Source organism: Corvus brachyrhynchos, unplaced genomic scaffold, assembly GCF_000691975.1.
Source record: "Corvus brachyrhynchos isolate BGI_N302 unplaced genomic scaffold, ASM69197v1 scaffold53, whole genome shotgun sequence".
In the NCBI taxonomy this organism is placed as follows: domain Eukaryota; kingdom Metazoa; phylum Chordata; class Aves; order Passeriformes; family Corvidae; genus Corvus; species Corvus brachyrhynchos.
Window position 1 is genome coordinate 1077660 of NW_008237681.1, and position 23791 is coordinate 1101450.

At 39.9% G+C, this 23791-nt stretch overlaps 1 protein-coding gene across 7 annotated transcripts in view; it reads right to left on the minus strand.

The window, feature by feature from the left end:
- The window catches only part of RBMS3 (RNA binding motif single stranded interacting protein 3), a 707084-nt gene that overhangs the window by 340168 nt on the left and 343125 nt on the right, over positions 1-23791 (minus strand). For 4 of the 7 annotated variants that reach the window (XM_017732084.1, XM_017732082.1, XM_017732087.1 and 1 more), the window contains one exon: positions 7240-7409. In XM_017732084.1, the coding sequence (XP_017587573.1) occupies positions 7240-7409 (170 nt within the window). The remainder of the gene's footprint in view (positions 1-7239; positions 7410-23791) is intronic. The other 3 variants (XM_017732086.1, XM_017732083.1, XM_017732088.1) reach the window with 1 other exon arrangement.

The following is a 23791-nucleotide window of genomic DNA, read 5'->3' on the forward strand; positions in this document are numbered from 1 at the left end:
AAGATGACAATGAAAGAGTGGAAACACATACATCTCAGAACAGGTCAGAAGAAGCTCGTAAGTTGCTGCCCTCCTATCTCGACACCCCTCCTGCGCTGTAAGCAAAACAAGTGGCTGTTGAGGTCATGTCCTTCACACTGCTACACAGAAGACTCAATATTTCTGAGTTCTCTTTTTAGTTGTGGGGTTTCTTTTTTCTTTTTCTTTCTTTCTTATTCCACAAGGACTTTAATTAAAATTCATCAGAAGAAATGTTTTCAGCAGCAGTGTCTGAAAATGCTGCCTCCTCCCATATCTTCCATTAAATCAGGTTCATCCAACTTGAAAGGAGATGAGAAACTCTCACTGACACCCTGTCACACTCCAGTGAAAAGACAGGCACATTCAAAACAGAGGAGAGTGCAGGTGCTCATTTATTACTCTACGCAGATTATTCTCCTGCCTTTCTTCCTGACAATGGGAACGTTCACATCCCAGATGGAGCTCTCTGTAGTGCTGTGGGCATTTGCTGACCTAAAGTTTTGTTTTCCCTGATGAAAGAAGCAAGCTAAGAAGAGGACTGGTTCCTTGCCTACTGAGGCAGCTTTCATGTTTGTTTCTAACAATGGAAGATGTTTGGGGATTATTTTAGTGGGCATGAACGTATAAATAATTTTTCAACAATATCAGGTAAAGGAGAAAAACCCTGTACACATCCATGCCCATATTTACACATGCAAAGATATAATATTCATATAACTGACAGCAAAACTGCAAAGCAACTGATCTCAGAAACCAAGATGTTGTTCAAGGAAATAATGTTCATCCCTGTTGTTCAAGGTCACTGCCTTGTATGATTTCAGATCTAGAGAGTAACCCCACAATGTTTCTCATAGCATTAATAAGCACCATACAGTGAAGACAATTCTTCAATGCAAGAATTAACAAATCATGTCCACAGCATCAGGTTTCTCTGCTTTAATGCCTACTTTATGCATCCTTTTAATTCACCATTTGGCTCCTGAGCAAAAGCATTTTGACTTAAAAGAATTAACCTTCTTTCCCCTTTCCCACCCCTCTTAATAAACTTTTAGGAAAAGTCCATGACATAAGGAATTTGAGAAGAATACAGATTTCTCCAGTCTAACCCATCAGTGCGTTTTTCTCTGGTCTGGAGACACAAACATTAACAAATGAGAGGAATATACTCATGTAGCTCCCCCCTTGCTTTCTATCAGCACAGTAGTCCAGCAGGGTAACTCTGCTGTGCTTGGTCCAGCAGTACACCCTTCTTGGGACTTTGCTTTCCTGATTTTACTTGGAGTAACAAGAGGGAAGGGGAGGGAAGAGGGGGAATTTTGGTTTTTTTCTTTTTCTCCCGTCAAGCGTGGGCATTTCTTTAGTTCCCATGAAGACTGATCTCTCCAGCAGATTCATAACCATTCCCAGTTCTCATATTACCAGGATACACTGAACCAAAATATCCACCAAGATTTTAAGCAGGAACTATTCCCTGTGATGCCACATGGTTTCTATATGAGCTAATCCCATTGAATGAGTGCTCTCACCTTCATGCCCTCTCAGTCTCTGCTACATCACAGAGCAATGGTGTCAGCTGATACTAATTACAGGAGAGATGTAGGCTGTGGTTCTGCCTGAATTAATATGGAAGACAGAGTGCACGTTGCTTTAACATACAGAATGTTACAGAATGCAGTAAATGCCTTCACCACTCCAAAGACTATTTCTTAAAAATTGAGGAGCAGACACAGCCTAATACTCTGTAAGTCTAAGTCTCTCTCTCTGTTTTCACCAGGGTCAGGATGAGAACATCAGTTTACACTGGGTGCAAACTTTGTCTGACTTCATTGTGGAACAACAGATTTACTGCAGAGATTCTTTTGGTCTTTTTGGTTCTGAGTTCACTATGGCAATTGTATTTTGGTTAGCCTTTATTTTATCTATAGTTCACACTAATTGTTTTTAATTAACTTTTTAATGCAGTAAGAAGCAGGAAAGGAAGAGAACTTACTTTCCCCACACCTTCATTTCATCAGTTTTCATATAATAAGGTCTTGTTATTTAAACAAAATAAAAGGAAAATGAAAATAGTCAGGAATGTATAACTCTTGCTGCCTTAACAGATGGCAGGAATGACCATCCTGACTTGCTGTAAGGCTTGGTCTAATGGAAATGTTGTACTTGTTGCAGCTATTAACAAGACAACCTATCCTGAAAGGCACCTTGAACCCTTCTGAAACCTCAATGAACTCGGCCTTTGTCAGTGAGGGCAAAAGGAACGCACACAGTTCATTTCAAAAACAGTCTAGAATTTAAGTAAATTAATGTGTGACTTTTCAATTGATAACCTCAGTTACATTAGCCTTGGGACTAACCCTTTAGTAGAATCTAAACAGTAACAGCCTGAATATTTATTCAGACATTCCACAAGACAAAACCAAGGACGTTCAAAATTAAATGAGAGGCTAAAATCTCACACTTGATGAATTGTCAAGGAGTCAATCAGGATACCTTCAGACAAAAGAGAAATTAAAAAAAAAAACAAATCCAAAATCAATAAAACAACCAACCCCACTAACCCAAAACAATCCCAAAACATTGAGTAATCTGCTCAAAAGTATCAATCTAGAAGTTATTTAAAGAAAGCAACCCTCATGGAAATCATTACGCAGCAAGGATTTCCCATACCTGGAAAACCTCAGAGAATTCTGTCTCATCTTCCTCAAGAGTTAGCCTGAGCAGCATACAGACTTACTCTCTTTAGGTTTAGATATTTTTACTGTTGTTGTTGTTTTAATTAAATAAATAAGCCCTTTAATTTTACCCTGGAACACAAAGAAGTCAAATTGACTGAATCAAGATGGACAGAGATTATCTTTTGAATACATGTGAATGTCTTAACTGTGCAATGCAGAAGGCTTGGGTTTTAGTCAAATGCTGGAGTTTTTAAGCCAACTTTTCAAAATTACTGGGGGGAAGAAAGAGATATAAAATATCTCTTTTCCCAAATTTCCTTTCCCTTCTGCAAAGCTTAATTTTATCTTTTAAAAAATTTTGGGCCTAAATCATCTTCAGTGCAAAAATGTAAGGACAGACAGAAACAACAAAATCTTGAGAAACAGACTGAGTTCTTTAAATTAAATATGTTTTAAAACCATAAAGCTCAAGTGTTTAGTCTGTGCGTGAGATTTCCTTCAACTTTTCTTCACCAGGATGCAGTTAGGAAGAACGGGATGTGTTTAGTATAATAAGAAGGCACTAATTCATCTGTGTATGTTTTTAAGAGGATCTTGAAATTCTTCTGGGTGAAATATAAGACAATGCATGAAAATTAAAGTGACAGATTATGAATATTTCAAAGATAATAATTTATATTTTGTTTGTACAATGACACACCATGCAAATTTTCCTGTCTATAATGTTATATTTTAAGGCTGATTATCTTCCCTTTTGATGAAAGGCATATTTTGACTGGAAAGATACACATATCATGGTGTATACCACTGCACCAGCAGAGACTGTGTACCTCCAAGAAATAAATTGTAACTATTTGATACTTACTATTATCTTTATGAAATATGTAAATATTTAAATTTTAGACTAATAAATTCTGATGATCAATATAATCACAGATAGGTAGAAAGCCTGTTTTTTTAAGAACCTCAGAAAAGGTTAAGAGAGGCCAAGGTCCATTTTTGAAAGTTCCTTTACTCAGTGTCTATGAAAATCCAGAAGATGATACATACACAAAAGAACAAGAGATTCTTGCTTGCTTTAACACTCTTACTCCTTCGATGTAACTTTTGACAGAGTTATTGTATAGAGTCCCAAAAGATACAGTGCAACCTAACAGCTCCCTACTGCAAAAGCAAATTTGATGAAACTCTGCTGGACACATGTTAAACCAACTACTGAGGATCAGAACCACACAAAAAGAAAAATCTTCCAGTAGCAATTTTTTTTTTTTCATTTACTCAGCTACTGTACAGCCTATGATGACTTGTTTTCCTTTAGTTATATGAACAGTTTGACAGATTACTGTGACAAGGTTACTCTCAAATTGATAAAAGGTTTGATAGTGCCGGAACATTTGTCAGAAATGTCTCACATCACATGTAATGGACTCTGCACTTCAAGCATCAATGGTACTCCAGTCTGCTGTTTTCTGTTTAGTGTGCAATGCACACCAACAAAAAACACACAGCAGAAAGACAGAAAAGCAGGCAGGATTTACGAAAACAGCCCCATACTTTATCAAACAATTCTGATTAAAGGGTTTCTCTTCCTTAACCCACCTGGAAAAATGCAATTAAATGAAAAACTTTACACATGACTTGAAGGGTGGCCCATAGGTCTAAACCTGAAAATGGGATGGGATATGATAATGTACATAACCCTAAGTGTTTCCAGCATTTCCTGTACTTCTGAGAGAGAAATATTGTGGGTTTAAGTACATTATTCCTCCGCCTGCCAAATGTGAGACATTAGAAGTGATAGTTGTACTGCTAGCAGCCTTGTCCCATGCTGGAGTAGAGGAAATGGGTTCAGAAGGGCTCATTTTAGGCACTGGGAGTTAGCCTATGGGAACCAGTGTGCTGAACATAAGCCAGCTTTGGTGAATACCTCCCTTAAACACAGCTCTCCAAAAATATTGTACTACAAAATAATAAAATGGTTTATGGATTGGAATTAAGATTTTCCCCTCACATCTTGTAGCATATGATGCTAATATGAGGCTATGCAGGAAGCCTAAGAACCAGCACCACCTGCTCGTTTGCAAATACCTGTTCACATGAAGACTTTAATGCCTGGTGAAGCCCCAGCCATGTAAGCTACGAGAGAGCTCGACATAGGACGACTTTTCTGAGCAGAAAAATCCTTCTTGTTCATATAGCAGCAGACTGTTGGGCTTAGTTTTAGTGGGGTTTTTGGGGAGGAGGGTTGGGTTTGAGGGTTTTTCAGGGGTGGGGGCAGGTGAAGAGGCAAGGGCTTTGGACCTTTATCTACCTCTACTGTGCAATCACCTGCAAAGATAAAGAAAATATCTTGCAACATATTACTTAAAATCTACACACTGCTGTCATGAGCAAGAGTGTCTGAGATTGCTTAAATAATCCCTGATGAGGGTATGAGCAAAAGTCAGATTTAAGCATTTCTCAGATCACACTGCAGCCTGGAAAGGAGGCGGGGGGGGGGAAATGCACCACCACAGCTGCCAGTACAAATTCTAGTATTTTCAAATGTTTAGGTTTCCCTTCATTGTCTTTTTCTTCTGCTTTGATAAATTCTTTTAATTTTCTGGAAAAAAAAAGTCATAAGAACTATCTGGTTTCTCCTCACTGACATTCAGCCAAAGGATAGAAAAACCAGCAAAACGAATGTCAGCATTTTTCTTAAAGAGCATCTGTTCACACAGGAACCCCATGACAGCAAGACAAAGCCCTCTAATCTTGTATCAGATTAAGTTTAGTGGAGCACATTAAAAATTTTGCCACAGTGCTAAAAGGAAGCTCTCAGACACTTGATGCGCATTTCCCATACGCAGACATAGGGTAGGGACGCACTCTCTGAACTTCATGATTCAAGTATCACTGCTCACACCACAGCCTCACACCACGACGGCAGCACTAAGCACCAAAGCTGCGAGGCTCCTTTAGGAATAGTTAGTTCAGTCCTGATCAGCTGAAAGCGTTTCTGTGAACTGCAGAAGGGTGAGGCTGCAAGAAGATGTATCACAAAATAGCTTTTTGAACATCAGCAGACTACAATCAATTCATACCTACTGAGGATCTGGCCCTTGAACTGGGATTATCTGTGACTGTCACATGTGGAAAGTGTCAGTGAATGTAGTTTGTACAAGTGTCAAACAGGTACACTCATATTTCAACTTGCATGAAATATGAAACCTCACCAGCACACTGTTCTCCTGTGAACAGTGAGTCAGTTCTACCCAGAGAAGCTTTAATAGCAGAAAGTCACAGGGAAGAGTTTCAGGCTCACATAATTTTACTCAAATCCGGATATCACTTCAGTAAGACTGCTAACTCCAATCCTGGCCAGTCCTGTCCACATAAAGGGTACTCAGGAAAGCATTTCAGGATTTTTGATCAAAATCAGGAAAGGCAGAATGTCAAAAAATGGTAAAACCCCATTAAATTCTTACTCCTACTGAAAACTTCCAAACAATATTCATTTGGATTCAGGTCTGTAGGTCAGCCCCAGGCTGTTCCTTACTTTACCAAATTTCATTTATTGATACCTATTTGAAAGGCTGATTTTTGATGACAAAATACAGAGATGATGTTGTCTTTTGGAACAGATGATTCTATGGCAAAAGTACTGCAGGTCTGCATCAAAACGAGTGGATTTTTGTTTTTCAAATTTCTCGTTCTTATTTCAACACCAAAAAAATGTGTTATGCTAAATTCCACCCTGGTGATCTCTGGCTGGAATCTCAAACTCTATTTCCCTCCCACATGTCATCAATAATAATCAAGACTTTGGAAATCCAATCATGTTGTCATTTCACATTGCTCACTACATTCAGTCAAGAGAAGAAGGGTAGAAGAGTGCAACGTTTTAGGAAGCAGCTCTTTTGATGATGCACGAGGAGCAAAGAGCTCCTTTATGCCACCTCTTTGGTTTCAACACGAATAAAACACAATAAAACCAATCTTTATCAGTACAGTATGCAAATATGACTCTCAAGATAAACAGGGAGGTAGAAGGTGCCACTTTCTACAGCATCATTTTTCAGTGGAACGGTAGTTAATTAGATGTTAATTATACGGCTACAAGGCCACCTTCAGTGGGTTTCATACTTCTCAATCTTTGAGCACAGCAACGTGTGACACAGCAATCATAAAATGTGATAAATGATTGAGGGAGGAACACCCATGTTGTGTTGTGCACTGCGTTGTGATTCACAGATCATTATAACTATAAAATCTGTCATTAGGGAGGTTTTCCTGCCATACAAATTCTCCTTTTAAGGTAAGAAATTAACCAGATTGGAGTAAACAGAAGTCAACGTGAAGGCCCTCACCTCTCTCTTCCCCTAAACTCATTACCTGAAAGTTTTTAGCAGGCATTAATTAGCCCTTCAAACTAAAGGACGAACACTCAACCTTCAAGTGCTGGAGGCTTCTGATGCCTTTTTGTGGCCACACAAGTGTAAGCAGGAGGGCCAGCTTTGACATCTTCCTACAGAAAGACGCTGAGTATTTTAAGGGCACTTACGGCTGGCACAGCTTGATAAGGTCCTGGTCAGTGGTGCCGGGTGGAAGGCCTCGAATGTACAGGTTGGTTTTACTCAACTGCTCTCCGCTGCTGTTGTTGCTGCTGTTGTTGCTGCTGTTTGTGCTGGGGCTGGGAGGAGCCATGGGGTGGGGAGCTGGTGCATAGGACTGCTGGAAACAGAGCAAAACAACAAGGCTTGTTACTGGAAAAGGCAAAAGCATGGCAGAAGCATGTGCTTTACCCAGGTAACTCCAGAACTATGCTATGCTTGTCCTGCCCTCCCTGACCCACTTCTGTGGTGCCTGTATCCACTCCCGGTCAGCAATACCTTTCAAAATGCAAAACAGGACCAACCAACATTTTGGGTTTAGCCATGGCTATGAAATGCATTATTCTACTATATTTTTTAATTTGGAATTAAAACAAACCTCTGAAATCACAAAAAAACCCTCTGAAATGACAGATACTCCAGGAGTAACTAGCATTAAAGAAAGAAGTTAAACACAATCTGCTCCAAGAGTACGCTAAAACACAAATAATACTATCTAGCCAAAGGTACAGAAGCTGATGCCAGAAGCCTAGTTAGTATTTTCTAAACATGAGGAGCACCCAGTACATGCACAGTCAGGTGGCAGAGGGTTGGCTAGTCTGAAAGAGGAAAAAATTCCAAAGCAGCCTGAAAACACTCTGCTATTACGGATGTCTTTCGCAATAGAGAAACAGGGTTTGGAAAAGATGATCAGGCCAAGACCTTCTGCTCTCAAAATCGTACCCACTTCTGAACAACCACAAACCACACACAGCCACTGAGAAATATTGCTTAAGAAAGGAGTCATTCTCACAGGGAAAAACAGTATTCTCCCCTAACTCAATGGTAAATACATGCTGTGAAAAAAGACACCCACATGCTAGAAAAATTACCTAAACATCTCTGATATGAGGCAACAATGGGGAATTTCACTTGCTGCAACCATCCCTGGCTCTCTTACCACCAGAATATTTACTCATGGCACAGAGTGCTTGCCAGGAGAACAGAAGAGTGGTTGGAAGGAGGAGGCCATCCTGTCACCACTGTACCCTACGCAGAAAAGCTGAGACCTAGAGGAAAACTTGCAGGAACTGGAGGATCCTGGGACTGAGCTCCAGATGGGCAGCCAAGGGAACTGGAGTCAGAGCTTCAGGAATGTAATTGCCTGCTGAGAGGGAGAAAATCCCATTTCCACAGCCTGATCAGCTCATTCTGCTAACTTTATGTGTAGCGACAACAGCAGGTAAATGTTGGACCAATGCTAAGTTAACCATGCTATGCTAATGGACTAATAAAAGCAAAACATCTGCAATTTTCATTATAGCAGCAATGACACTTTAGGAACTTCTAATATGCTTGTTCGGTGTTTAGGCCTTGAACAGAGAAAATGTTTAAGTCTGTGAGTAATTCTGATCATGCTAATCAACTGCCCCTTTAATGTCAGTGGCTCTACTTTAGTGCTTATAATTATGCACACACTAAATCACAGTCTTGGTAGATGGATGTTTCTAAATTAGTAGCTCTAAACTCTTTCTAACAAGTCCCTTTATTTAGTCCCTTATTTAGAAGAACAAAAAAAAAAATTGAAGAATATAAGGGGAGCATCAGTGACAGGTGATGCTCAGAGGTTTCAATCAAATAAAACACCACACTTGCACCAATGCCTTTCCTCCTGGGCTTCTCCTTCCTTCTTCCCAGTTTCTCCCATTTAAACCAGGAGAGAGTGAACGTAGCATCAAGCGTCAAGACATCAGAATTCCTCTACAATCTCATCTGGTTGTAATGTGACTCAAGTAGGAGCCATTAAAAGGAAAAAAACCCACTGGTTTTCAGTGTGATCACCGTGCTACCAAGTAATGACATTCATTCTCATCTCCAGTAAAAGAGAAAGGGCAATGAGCTCCCTTCCCCAAGTCTCTGCACAGATACTTTTGCTGACAATCAAAAGCACTTAATGCATACGGATCATATTTCTCTGCACACACATTTTATCACTGGGTAATCCCCACCCACTCAAGCTTCAGTGTCATTCCCAGAAACAGAGAGCTGAGGCAGCAGCCTTGAGTACCAGCACAGGCAATCACCTCAACTGAGACCCAGCACTGGGGACACGTCTTGGAAATCAGCTCCACGCCATGGCTACAGCCCAGCTGGATAACACTGCAGGCAACACTAACCTGTGTTAAATACATAGGTATCTGCATATTATAATATCCTGCCTGAAAGCATATTTAAATCTCTGTGCACTGCAGGGCCATGGAAGAGGCAGGTATGACTCTGTATAACACTTTTGGCTTTAATATATCAAGAGCTGAGGAAATAAACCATGGTAATCTTGCACATTTTGAGCATTAATAAGGTTAAATAAATAGACAAATAGAGGTCGAGGTTACATTCTTACTGCTTTACCCTACACCTCCAAGATTACCATGCACACTGAATGCACGTAAATGACGTAAAGCAATGAAAGAACTTTCCATAAGCCAGTGAAGTGCTATGTACTTTAATTAATACTTGTTATTATTATATATGTCTTAGCAGGGGATAATGAGTAAATGTCCTATTCTCACACCAACCTAATAAGCAAGAAAAAGAAAAAAAATAAGTGGAAATTTACCTTTGAAATACAAAGAGCAATTTTCATTCTATTATAAGATCTTTATCTTCACACTGAGGAAAACACTGGGGGCCTAATTCTAATTTAAGCTTAAGACATTTTATCCCTCTCAGCCAGCTGAAAGGGGATGTAGAAGTGAACACGAATTACATTTATGCCAATTTTGAGGACACAGCTATTAAAAAAAAAAGTTCCCAGTATACAGAGAGAATGAGGCCATACAACAGGTTCTTCCTCAAGTAAGAGCTGCTCAGACAACAGGCACACATGGATGCCTGGGTTCACAGCAATGTCCTCGGACATGCTCTAAGGGTGGGCAGAGAGGCAGCCACACTCCACTTTGGGAGATGCTGATCTTCTCAGCCCAGCAAACACTGCTACACTCCAAACCCTCTTCACTAATAAATCTCAGCCACAGCAGCCCACAGTAATTTCCATGCATATCCAATACCCCAGAATACCATCTGCAGAAACATTACAAAATTGCCTGTACTGAGGCTGATGACATCTTCTGGCTGGTTGCCAGACTAAAAGCTTCAGGTCAGAAGAAAGCTTTGAATTCTTGTTTCCTGAGCTGCTGAGTGTATGACTGATGGCAAAAGTATGCACTTTGCCTCTAAATGAGCAAAGGATCTGGTTTGGTAATCTCCAAGTAATAGCTGAAGTGAAAGAAATGACTGGCAACCTAATGATGACCCCAGATATGGACCACTTGGTCCTGGACAATGCCAAAGTGGGGGACTGTCTGGGGAGCCGCCTGCACACCTGGCAGCAGGAAATTTGTGCCTTGTTCTGATGTTGGACCCCTCCACGGCTGGGAGCAAAGCACTTAACTTCTCTGCCTCGAGAGCCAGAAGGAGCAGCACTGTCAAGACTGGTTCAAAACACCCTGACACCAGCTGTAGAAATCTGGAAAAGAGGTTTTGCCACCGCAACCAAGCACAGGACCTACAGCTCTAGAAAAAAAAAATAGGCAAAATCTAAATGTTCCACTTCAATAGAGAGCTGGAATTCTGAGCTGGTTTTGCCATTAATTTTTCACATAACCAATGCAACCAACTCATTTTTCAATTCTCATGCTTCATTATTCAGTGGAGAGTGTGTGGGGAATGAAGTGGTTTGTAGATCATTCCAAGCAGCTTATTAATTTAGCATGGATGGCTAATAGGACTTGTTTTCATCTTTGAAAAATGAATGAAATTTCTCCTTTTTCATTATTTAAAAGTGAGAAATTAATGTGCTAATTCTTATCCATTCTCAGGAATGCACCCTTGTGCTTAAACCCTACAGTTCAACTCTCTGAGACAAAGTGTCCTGTGAAACTGCACACAGCTAAGCATGAATAATGAGATACACCTTGGTCTTTCTAAGCAAATAACCCAGAAATGCTGAACCAGAAGCCTCTTGGATACTAAATGAACAACACTCCTCCTTCCAACATCCAACCGCCTTACAAAAGAACAGTATTTATCTTTCCATGGCAACCAAGTACTCTTAGGTAGGTTTTCACTAGTTGCAAGTTTAGACTAAAGTATTTTCCTTCCAAAGCAAAACACTACTTAAAAAGACAAATTTCAAATATTTTTCACATACAATTTCTTTTGGATGGGAATCACAGGCCCCAGATGCCAAGTTGTAGAGTCTGCTTTATTAGCAGCAGCTGGCTCCTTGGCAGGCTTCTGAGGCGGTCGGGCTTGTGGTTTTGGAGTGGCCTCAGAGCCTAGGATGCAGCTGGACAGCTATGCTAAAGGACTAGCCAATTTGTTTGTAGTCACCTTTGGCTATCCCAGATTTGTACTCTTTTATCCATTTGAAAGGGAGGCCTTGGAAAGATTCACTATTAACACAGATATGTTGACTTTTCCTATCATAGTTCATATTTTATATGAAAAAATGAGTGCGACACATAGTCCTACATTAAAAGATGCGTTATTTAAGCAATTGTGAGCACACACTATCCATTTCACTCTGAGTGGAGTGTTTTCCAGCTGCTAGATTGGTCTAAGTGCCCAGTTGCAACACAATTCCCTTCACTCCCAAATGAGAAAAATAAAATAAGACAAAGTAAATACAAGTAAACTGTGCAAATACCACTTTAATGCTCACATTAGGAAAACACTGTTCTCTCTACACGCTACTGTACAAAGGAGTAATTTTTGTGAGCTGGAGAGTTCTTACTGGCCAATTAGAAAAAGGATAAGAGCGTGCCACCAACTTTCAGTCTGTTGATGGGATTTTGGAGCTGAGTGAACAGAAAATCTCCTGTTAAGCAAAAGACAGGTTGAAGATAAAACAGAGCAGTAAGGAAAATACAGGAAAAAGACTTAGATCAGTGTAACATCAACTCTCCTGCCTTTGGTTTGCTTCCTCAGTGAGGAACAGCACCAGAAGGTAAGCTGTATTTCTCATCCACAGACAGGTGGAACAGAGAAGTGAATAAAAGATGAACATTGAAGCGGGCAACACAGACACCTCATCTATTTTAGAAGGCTGCAGTCAGGGGACCTCGAGTTACAATTTTCTTCCCAAGTTTGCAGGGCAGTCACCGCTCTTGCAGAATCCAGACATGGCTATTGCCTATCTCCCATCTGGCCAATGAAGGCCTGGAAGACAAAGCTTCTTTTGGATGCTTCCCCACATAGTCAGGTCTTTCCCATGACATTTAAGAGAAAATAAACAGATGTAAAAGAGCCTGAGTTTTCTAACCCCTCTGCACAGTAACAAAGCTTCCTAGACTGTTTCTGTAGAAGCACCAACTCACCACTTGGCAACATTTTCAATTTGTAAAGGAATGGCATGTGAAAACGTGAGTAAACTCAGAAGATGAACACAGATAATAAGGTTCAAAGTCTGTTCCCTCACAGTTCTTTCAATCAAGAAAACCAGAACACACCTCAAGAGGATTTTGATTTCTCTGAATTCCTTCCAAGGCCTATAAAAGTGATTTGCTGGATACAAGAAGCCCAGTGAGTCAGAGCTGCTGGGTTACACTCTCTGTACTGCAAAATCACTGTGCTACCCCAAGCGAGTCATTTAAGTTCCTTACATCTCAGTTTACTAATCTGTAATGATTCTTCCTTACCTTCTTAAGGCATATATAATGCTCTGTGATTACTAGATGAAAGACACTACTAAGGATTGCAATATTACTTAAAGATGGGAAAAATATTATTAAACTCTAACTTAATAACTAGAGCTAAACCTAATTCTTTTGCACATAAAAGTGATTTCTGCATACAATGATTTTGCTATTCTGTATCTAAACTGAATGAATGAAATAATTTAAAATACAAAAATACCAAATTAGTTTTCTCATTAATAATAATTTTTAATTTAAAAACAAACTTAGAATCATGTGTTCACAGTGTTATTGTGATCTGTTTCTTGTATGCACTGAACTTGCTTTATTTCAAATGACATCTTTAGTACATGGGAAAAAGGTGTAATTTTGTTTTGTTTATCCTTTTGTTTCACACAGGAAAAAAAAAGATTACTTGGTGAAAATGGAAATTATGAAAAAAGCCCCAACCTAGTCCTCCAAGAGACACAGTAGTCATTCCACCATCAGATTAAAATTGGGATTTGATGGATCAGTAAAATACTTTGAGATCTTTGCTTCACAGACAAAGCTGTTGAAATCAGTAGGCTAAATACTCCTGAGGCTTAAAATTCCCTTGAACCTGTCACAAAGCATTAGAGATCTATAGAATACAAGCACAGGCACAATTTGGCTCAATTTTCTGCATTCCAAAATACTTCTCTTCCAAATCATGACTGCGCAGATTTTAGCATTTTATAAATGTTTAAAGGTAGACAATACAGAGAAATCAAGGCATCCACAGGAAGAGGGAGAAGTTCTTTATTGGACATTACCTGCAAAGTAGGTCTCATTTTATGCAGTTTTCTGAATTAAAACCAACCAATCAAGCAAAGAAAAAGCTTCAGCAATTCACTATTCTGATTATCTTCAAGAGCACTGAGAGTTTAGGAGTCGTTAGCAGGGTGACATACACTAGAAGCCTTAAAATCTTCTCACTGATCATAGTACCTTCTATTTCCAGTAAGACAGACTGAAATAGTCTGCACTACCACCATTATCAACAGGAAATTTCAAAAACAAAGTGGTCGGGTGTAAAGCAGCTTATTTTGAAGTATGATGAAGTAGAAATAATAAAGTGGATTAGAGCACATATCATTAGGAGAGTCTGAAGATCATCTCGCCTGAGGATGAATGGGCCACAGCAAAAACCAGTCCAAGACAGGGGAATGGCACAGAGATTAGAGGCATTGTTTGCAGATGGAGAATACCCTGGCCATCACTGCCTGCCGTGGTTTTGGTCGCTAAATAGATGTAATAGATGCTGCTGGGCTGCCGACTTCAGCTCTTCACCCTCTCCTGCCTAAATATATACCACAAATACCACAGATAGAGCTACTTATCCCTCATAAGCAATTTTCTGTTTATCCACAGGCTACCTGTAGCTCTGGTCTAAAATGTGGTAACTTCTCTGAACTTACTTCTTACATCCAGCCAGGAGGATAAAATTTAGTCCCTAGCATTAAAAAGCAAAAAACTAGCAATAAGAGCCATGTCACCAAATAAATATTTTCCAGAGTGGAAAATAACCTTCACAGCCTTGTCTCCTCCCATTTATTTCATGGCAGGAGGCTCCCAAGACAGAATATTCCTGAGGCATTATTTATTTCTCCACAAGGGAGAAGAATTCTTTCTATAGATAAAGTATTTTGGCACTTTGGCAAACTCGTAAACAATAGCCTATATCCTTTGACATAAATTAGTGTTATTGCTTCATTATCCAATCCATTCATATTTTATTGATGTACTGGGACTAAATGTGAACAGACTTTAGATCTAAAAATTACTAAATCTGGGCAATCTGGACAATAAAACATTGCAATTCCTCTAATAAGAATACTTTAGAGCACAGATCAAAATATGACGGCAATTACTGCTTGTGATACAACAACTCTGTGGTAAAAAAAAAACAGAGGGGAAATAACAAATTCAAGAAGAAATGATTGTTTGTGTTTACATTTCCACATAGCCAGTTTTAGGGTTACAATGAGCTGTCGGTCCATTTGAAGGTTAAGAATAAAAATGCAGACCAAGAGGCTGATACTTAACTTTCCAAATGTTTGCAAGAACAAACACATATTTGGTTCTGAGAAACTAAATTTACTCTCTGGGTATTTGTTTACATGTGGCAGACTAAAAGCATCTTGGAAATAAGATGCAGGAGGCATGTGCTGCATTGCATTGCTTTTCTGCACACAGTCCACACACACCCCAGAATCAACACTGGTGCAAGAACCTGGCTGCAATAAAAGCCCCCCACATAAACCTGAAGTTACAGCACAGAACAAAACTAAACATTGATATCTTCTCTTTCCTCCCCACTTGAGAATTTGGCAAGCAGAGATCAGAAGCAGATGTGTTTTCGTTTTGCAGAAAGAAAGCCCAACCAAAAAGGTTTTTCAAGATCCAACCCAAGTTTCCTCAGTTTATCTTTCTTATAGAAGAATTAAGCAGGAAATCTGCCACTGTTGACATAAGCCCTGTTGGGATGGAGGATTCAGGGATGGCAGAGCTCCCCAGGAATGTCGCTCATCATCTCGCCATGGTACCACAACAATCTTTTGTAGATGTGTATAGGGAAGCTCTGCCTCCTCCACCCAGTATATAGAAAAATGAGCTGTGCCTCCTGTCCTGTGGCCAAAAGAATCCACGGAACACAGAGTCTGGAAATGTTTTTTCCTTTCCACAGCAGCATGGCATCATCAGGACAGAATTTGAGGCATTTCACAATAGCCAGAGTTCATGTTTTCTTTGAGACCCCTTGAGCTACAGTAACACACTGGTCCAGGCAGGGTGCCAGAGGATGCCCACAGAAGATAGGAGTCATCACAAACCTCACCACATTTTTGCTTCCAGCGCCAACTCATCCAGCACGTTCATCACAGAAAACAGCTTTTAAAAAAATTGCCCACACAAGTCATTACAGTTCATACCTAATTCCTCACTGAGGAAGAGGAGGACACAACCAACCTTGTGAGACCAATGGATGCAATGTCATTTACAGGAGAGCTAGAAAGCCTTCCAAGAGTAAGCTGATATGGTGGGGATAAGAATCCAACCACAGAGATTAGAATTAAGGTGTCAGCCCATGGACATAGTCGGCCAAGGTCACCTTCATGTTTCTGGCAGCCCTGAATACTGTACCAGAAAAAGGCTAAAGGAGGCAGGGAAGCTGGGGTGGCCACATGTAGGGCTCACTGCAGGCAGCTGGGTCTGAAACTCCACGTTAAGAGCCTCTCTGTCCCATTCTAGATACTCCTCTACATTCTCAAAACCAGCTGTCTGTGTAAGAGAGAGAACTTTATAATGAAGTCACCATTATACATGACCTCAGAAACTGTTGGGTCCCATGGAAAGACTGGAGGAATGGGACTCTGCAAGCCTTAACTTGCTAAAGAGGTGAATTCCAGACCTTCCTCAGATCTAAATGAGCTTTGAGCATCACATTACTGGCATCCCAGGAGCACACAAAGCATGAACATTGGAAGGTGAGCAAGATATACCAGGAACATTCTGCAATTTAAGCACTTACATTTTCAGCTAGGGTCAACTATGGGCTTTAAATCATATGCTAAGGAATATGAACAAGCACTCTCTCTCCACTTTGTTACTGCAGATTCTGGTGCCTTATCAAATCTCCATTTTCTTTAGATTTCATGTGGCAGACTTAGGAGGTAGTATGGGAAAAACTGTTTAATTTTCTTTGACTTAACAAGCATCTAACATAACTTACAATTAAAATATCATCCAGACATCAATCAAATCCACTTGAGGCAAAATTTACTAAATAAACTGAATAATTAATATAAAAATAGAGAACTTATTTATCCTATCTTTAGAAATTTTAGAATTACACCCAATTTATTTACAGACATTTCTATTTTTTTCCTTAAAATTCCATTTTCTGTAAATTATATTGGTTTTGAGAATGAACTTACTTAAGCATGCTGTGAGTGAGTACAAAACCCCAACACTGCTGTCTTTTTGGATCTATGAAACAAAGTATTGCCACATTTTTGTTTCCATTCAAACTCTTATAAGGAAGTAAGGCTGAACTGAAGCCTGAGCACTGAACTCTCAAGATGCACTCTATATTCACACCAAATGCAGACAGAGGCAAAAGTCTTAATTGATCAGCCCACTCACAGGGGTATTTGGCCACCTGTCTAAGTAGATGCCACAGCAGTTATTGCCCAGCACTCACTTTTTGTTGTCACAACTCAAGGTCCTGGAACCACAGGACTACTGAATGATGGAAATTTTGTAATACTCAGAGCCACTGGAAGATGACAACTGTTTCTTTGCAACTAGTGAGATTCTGGCATGTTTTTCCTAGAAGGCAAATAAAAGCTATGCAGTTTTTTTGAAAGGTAAAAGTAAATTCAGAATGTCCATTTTGCTTCAAAATCAGTGAATCTGAATACAGATAAACCTGACCTGCTGCTTAGATATGCAAAAGACCCATCACTTTTAACACTGCAATCCAGTATCATTCAGCAAATCATTTCCCATCTAATTCCTACTTCTTTCTCTAATGTTTCCCCTACCTCTGATTTTAAGCACTTTTCAGAGCAGGGGGGAAAAAAATTTAAAAGATCTAAATTTACTGTGGTATAAGTTCTCAGTCTCTTCCCATTTCTTCAACAATAGATTGTGCTACTCTGCTTGTCCAAAGTTTCAAATCTCATTTCACTCATGCACTCAGAAACATTGACTCAATTAAAATATCCACACAAAACTAACTTTCAGTTTGGTAAAGGTAACCTACTCTCTTTTTTCTGATACACTTAGAATGTCTCATAGTGGAGAAATTTTATTTCAATATGACAACTTGCTTTTTTTCAGTTCCCCAAAATCATCAGTATTTTCTGCTAAATGTTGTGGCACAATGAGCCAAGTGTATTGCTAACAGCCACAGAATCAGCTGAAGATGCTTTTCCTAAACCATTTTTGGCTCTGTGCCACGTGTTTTTTCCATACGGTGCAAAGTAACAATAAGAAGAACCTAAACTCCTGCGCTCAGAGGTGAAGAGCTTTGCAATGTGGGGACACAGCTGCTTCGTTACGCATCTGTGTAAAATCCAACGCACCACTAATTGGGATAATGAGGTACTCTTGTGGCAAGCAATAGGAATTCAGAGTAACAGGGTACATATGTTAGATTCCTGAAACAAATCTCTATTTACTGTTTTTCATCCAAATGATGTATTTCCTGATAAACAAAAGCCTAAATTTCCTTCTGCACTGCAACATTGCCTCCAATCTCTTCTGTTAGCTTTCTGGCTTTTTGACCTTTTAATAGTCTTCATTCATGCATGATTTATTTTTTAAGTCGGCATTTTTTTCCTCTGGAAAGAATATGTATTTGAAGTAATTTCAAATGTTAAATCAGGATAAGCAAAGGAAGAAAGTAAATCTCCCTTAATACATTTTCTTAATGAATGTTGTACCATGCTTTAGAATAGAAGCTTGAAGAATTATGGCATGTAACAATAAGGTTTATATTTCAAATCAGATACATTTAAATATTCTGAAAGTCTTAATACCACCTAATACCACTGTCAGAGGCTCATACGCACCAAATGTTGCGCAAAACCAAAAAAAAGAGTTCAAGTCTAAAACGAAAAATAATTTACATTTACCAAATCAGAATGGAGAAGAGCAGCAACTACAATACTTCTAGCAAGTAATAATAACACACAGTGTTACCAGCTGGAGCAGAAAGAGAAATTGGTTAGGAATACCAGCTTGTCTACAGGCATGTCGACAGCAAAAGGAAAACTAAAGAAAAGATTTGCCCACTGCTCAATAGGGCAGGGGACAAGTGACAAAGGCAGATGAAAGCACTTGGTGCTTTCTTTGCCTCAGTCTCCACTGGCAAGGTCAGCTGCCAGTTCTCTCGGCTGTCTTCCCCTAGTAGTAGGGCCTGGCCTGAGAAGTGCTGCCCAGGAAGAGGAGCATTAAGTTAGAAACTACTCCAGGAAGCCGGTGAGAGGTTACGGAACACAAACTGTAAGGGAGCTGGCCAGTGTCACCCAGAGGTGCCTCTCTCTTACCTCTCTCTGAAAGGCCATAGCAACTGGAGGCCATCAGGATGTTCCTGATGTCTGTAAAAAAAGAGCAAACATTACATCTGCCTTCAGAAGAGGGAGGATCTGGGGGTCATCAGGCTGGCCACAGCCTAGCATAACTACGGAGAAAAGCCTCATAGGTGCTGTGTCTTAAGCATGTGAAGGACAAGAGCATCCAGCATGGATGAGCAAGGGCAAACAAGATTTGGCCACCTTGCTCACCTTCTGTGCTGGGACAAGCATCTCCACAGATCAGGGGAGAGTAGTGGATGCTGCTTTCCTTGACTTTAGCAAGGCTTACAACATGGCACTGCTACAACAAGCTGGATGACAGGAGGGAGCGCACCCTCACCAACACTGCAAGTAACACCAAGGTGGGGGGAGTGGTTGGCCAACTAGAGATAAGGGCTTTCTGAAAATACTATTATCAGTCTATCCAATGCTATAAGAAAAAACTATTCAGCACAAAACTCCTTCACCTCACACATTACATATGCTAAAAGCCCTCCAAGTTTACTTACAGAACAAATGACTACTAAGTGATTTGTGCAGGTACATCCTATAATCAAATTCAACTGCACAAAAAGGATTTACTAAAACTGAGACATCTGAACTTTATTCCTTTGCTATGCTTTGAACTAAGTTTAGTTCATTTGCTAAAGTCATTATTAAACAACAATGTTCCACATAGATTTCAGCAGCAGTAGTATTTACATTAATGCAATATCCCTGGATTAAAGGAATTAGAAATACTGAAAATCCTATTCCTCGGCTTCTTTGAAGATCTACAGCATAGACTAAGGAAACTCTCTCTAAGAAAAAGCAGCACTAATTTAAGGGCAGTCTGGTTCTCAATCATATGAAATTAAATAAACTGACAAGCCTCTAAAAATCTCTGAGACTAAAAGTTACACAATTAATGCCACTACCAGTTGCCTTCAGATAATCAAAGTTCAGTTTGGGAAAGATTTTAAATTAAATGTACCCATAGTTACAACAAATTGATTTTTTTTTTTAATAATTTTCTTAAATCAGTTTTTTAAATCATTTTCTTAAAATGGTGAAGGGAACCTGACTCCCCCAGTAATATCAAGGTATAGGTCCCAATGGGCAGTATACTCAGCTCAGGCACTCAGAGTATCTAGGCTAAATTTCAGACACGAACTGTCACACTCAATAGCTCTAACCTGCTAACTACAACTTCAGTCTCAGTTTTGGGGAATTTGGTCCAAGAAAATTTGGAAAAACAACTGCAATGGGACACAGAAAGACAGCAGCACAAACACTGCAAGTCTCCCCAGTGGGCCTGAGGACAACTGCAGGATTGAATCCTAGTTACAATGAACCAAACTACCACTAAATACAGCACAGGCTGGGGTCTTGTGGAAAGCACAACATATCCAATCAAGTATTTAAATGGCCACGTGGCAATGGCTGTTCACGCAAGATCCAAATTGAGGCTCATGAAGAATTCCAACATTTCCTAACTTCTGACTCTTTGACTATATAATCTTAACTTCCCCTAGAAGAATTAGCAGAGTGTGATAACAGGAGCTGAGACTGAGTTTCCGTAAGAAACACTCCATTTGGGAAAACAAAAGGCCTGTCTAATAGAGAGATGGTGAGGGTGTTGCTAATAACAGGTGGGAACATCTTAGGAAATGGCATGAGAAATGCAAGCAGAGAGTAAATATCCCCAGAACACTTTTCACTTTGCAACTTCCTAACCAGATGTTGTACAGAGATCATCATCCTACATCATCTGTGATTTGACCCATTAGACTTTATCTAAACACCTCCTTGTGGGAATCAGTTTTAGAATTAAATTTTATATTAAAGACAAAAAGAATCTGTGTATTTTAAACCTGCCACCAAAAAAGTGTAATTTATGCTGCTTGCCCCCACTCTTGTTTTACAAGAAAAATTTTGTAGTGGTTCTTTTTCCACCTTCTTCCTACCATTCAGAACATTTTATGTGAAACATTTTCTCCCATGTCTTACGTGGACAACCTTCAAAAACACGAGGAGGTGGCAGCCACACAGGGGGATTGCTATCACATCTTTTGCAAGTAAACAGAAACACTGTTAACACGGTGATGCATTTGACAAAGCAGAGAGTCAGACTATTAAAAGCACTGGATGTTTTTAACACACTTTAAAAAAAAAAGTCTACATTAAAAAATGTTTTTTTCATAGGGATTTCTCCTAAGGAAAAAAAAAAAGGAATCCTAGACAAAAAAATATATTGATACTCTTAATTCTGCTTAAGTTAAATATCTGCGCTATCCCTCATATACCTAATTTGTTTGCAGTGGCTTGCCACTAAATTTCTTTTCTTGAACCCTGGGCTAATGCAGTTCTTGCTGGGCAAGAAGTCTTTCAATGATAGAAACAACCTGTTATCAGGTTATTATATATTTCACTGAGGTCCACTTACCATTACAATTCCCTCATCCTACCACACCCAACAGAGGAAATCCTGCAGAGGAAGAAATAGATACAGCAACACGGCACCTCCAGGAAGGACCATTCCACAGCTTTTGGCTGCCAAACAGAGCCCAGATTTCCCTGCTCCCATCTCAGACCTTGAGACCTAACCCTGCTCCCAACACATCTGGAACAGCCTCTGTAGCCAGCAGACCTTCAACAATCCACTAGTCTGGCAAGGAGGATACAATTTAAAAGTTCCTTTGCAGGCTGTATTCTGAGCCGCAAGTGGTCTCCTGACATCCTCTTCCCTTTCTTTCCCTTCCCTTCCCCCTTCTAAACATCATCAGCTGCATAAAGATGACTCAGAACCTCTGGAAAAACAGGGTTTGTTCAGGCTCTGATGGCAAAACAGGTGAGTACAGGTGAGAGTCAATCTGCAGAGTGATTCCTGCAATTCAGTACCATAGCTCTGAAAAAATACAGCGATGGCTACGAAGTTACATATGCATATGTAATATTCACTGCATTTCTCAGTCCCCATATCTTATATTTATTCACCAAAGTAACAGCTTTGCTTTTCTCATTAATGTTTTTTTACAGTCTTCAGCAATTCTTCTGCAGGAAGCTATTAGTACATTAACACAAGCCAGGAAAACAAGACTTTGAAACATTCCCCCCGCTGCTCCCCACTATGAGTGGCATTGAGAATGATGACACAGACAGTCCTGTTTCCCTTAAAGCACCGCCACCCTCCCAAAGTGTTAACTGCCAGGTTTCTGCAGTGACAGTCTGCAAGGCTAAAATTAGCAAGCAGCACCTTCCCTTGCACCTCATCACATGATAGGAAACAAACATAAATAGGGAAATACAATATGTTCCTAAAGGTGGAGTCAGAATACTTTCATCTCCATAACAGTTAAGTAAAGGACACTTATACAAGCAGCTTCTCATAATGTGTCATCTGTTACTTGCATTGTCATTTGCTTTCTGCACAGTGTTAAACATGACCACCTCTAATTAATATGCTCCTTCAGAACCATTTCTGGCCTGAATCAAACTACTTAATGTCTGTGCTACAGACAAACTGTTTTGTTAGGCACCACTATGTTATCAGATGCCTATTTATTCCTGTACCCTTCTGCATGGATAAATACCAACCTTCCAGTGGATTCATCTCATTGGCAACTATTGTACGTGGAGTATCCCATACTCCTCTGCAGGCACATCTCTCCCTCCTGGCACTACTGAGGTGCAGCTAATTGTAGGCTGGATGACAGACTTGAAAGATAAAGGACCAGGTGATATTTCTCTTTTTTTTGCTTCCTTTTCCTAAACAGTGCCATGCAGGCCTTTACACCCATGCAAAGCAGCCACAGCTCATTTTCAAAACCTTATCCAGAGGACCCACAAAAAATTAGGTGTACTGAAGTCAATTTGTAAATTCAAACGTAACAAAGGGTAGAATTAAATCTGCTGAAGTTGCACCACAGTCTGCACATAAAAAGAAACGGTATCCAAATTATTAATTAATTTAGGACCTTTATTTCTCCTGCACAAGGGAAGCATGAATAGTCCTTTGCAATATACGAAAGCCCAGACATATATCACAGTGTTACCTAACATGACACGGCATACAACAGGAGGGCATAGAGCTAGTGTAATTCAACTGACACAGAGCTCTGACAACCTGCTTCTAAAGCTTATCACCACCTTGCTGCCTCAGTTCTAGCACAGCTCCATCAACTACCTCATGTACTCTTCTCCCTGTGCAGTGTGCCTGTGGCTGAGGAAAAGGGATAGCTTCTCCCTGAAGCAAGGGTTTGGCTTGGCCACAAATTCCCAAGGCAGCATCCAGGATATGCTGGAGCCACAGCCATGTCAGCAGACCTGAGTTAGGGAGAGACTGAGATTTTTATTTTTTTTAAAATCCTCGGGGATCCGACTGCTTCTATTTTAGTATCCCTAATTACAAACATTGTTATTTTGGTCCTAAAATGTTCTGAGCTTTCATAAAATTAGCCGCAGCATTTTACTTGAAGATGCCCTCGCAGAGGGCAGTTCCACAGGCTAGCAGCCTACTTGCTAAAATAGCATTTATCAGCTACTCACTTGATCACAGTAACATTTCTGCCAGTTTACACTTGAGTCCAAATTTAAAGACATCTTTTAAACAACAGACCTCTTGATTAGCAGTTCTCACCCAACATCCCGAGTTTGTGAACTGATCTTGATGTTTAATAAAATCATTTATGCCAATAAAAGGGAATTAAAAACAAACAAACACAAAATCCACACCCCCCCCCCCCCCC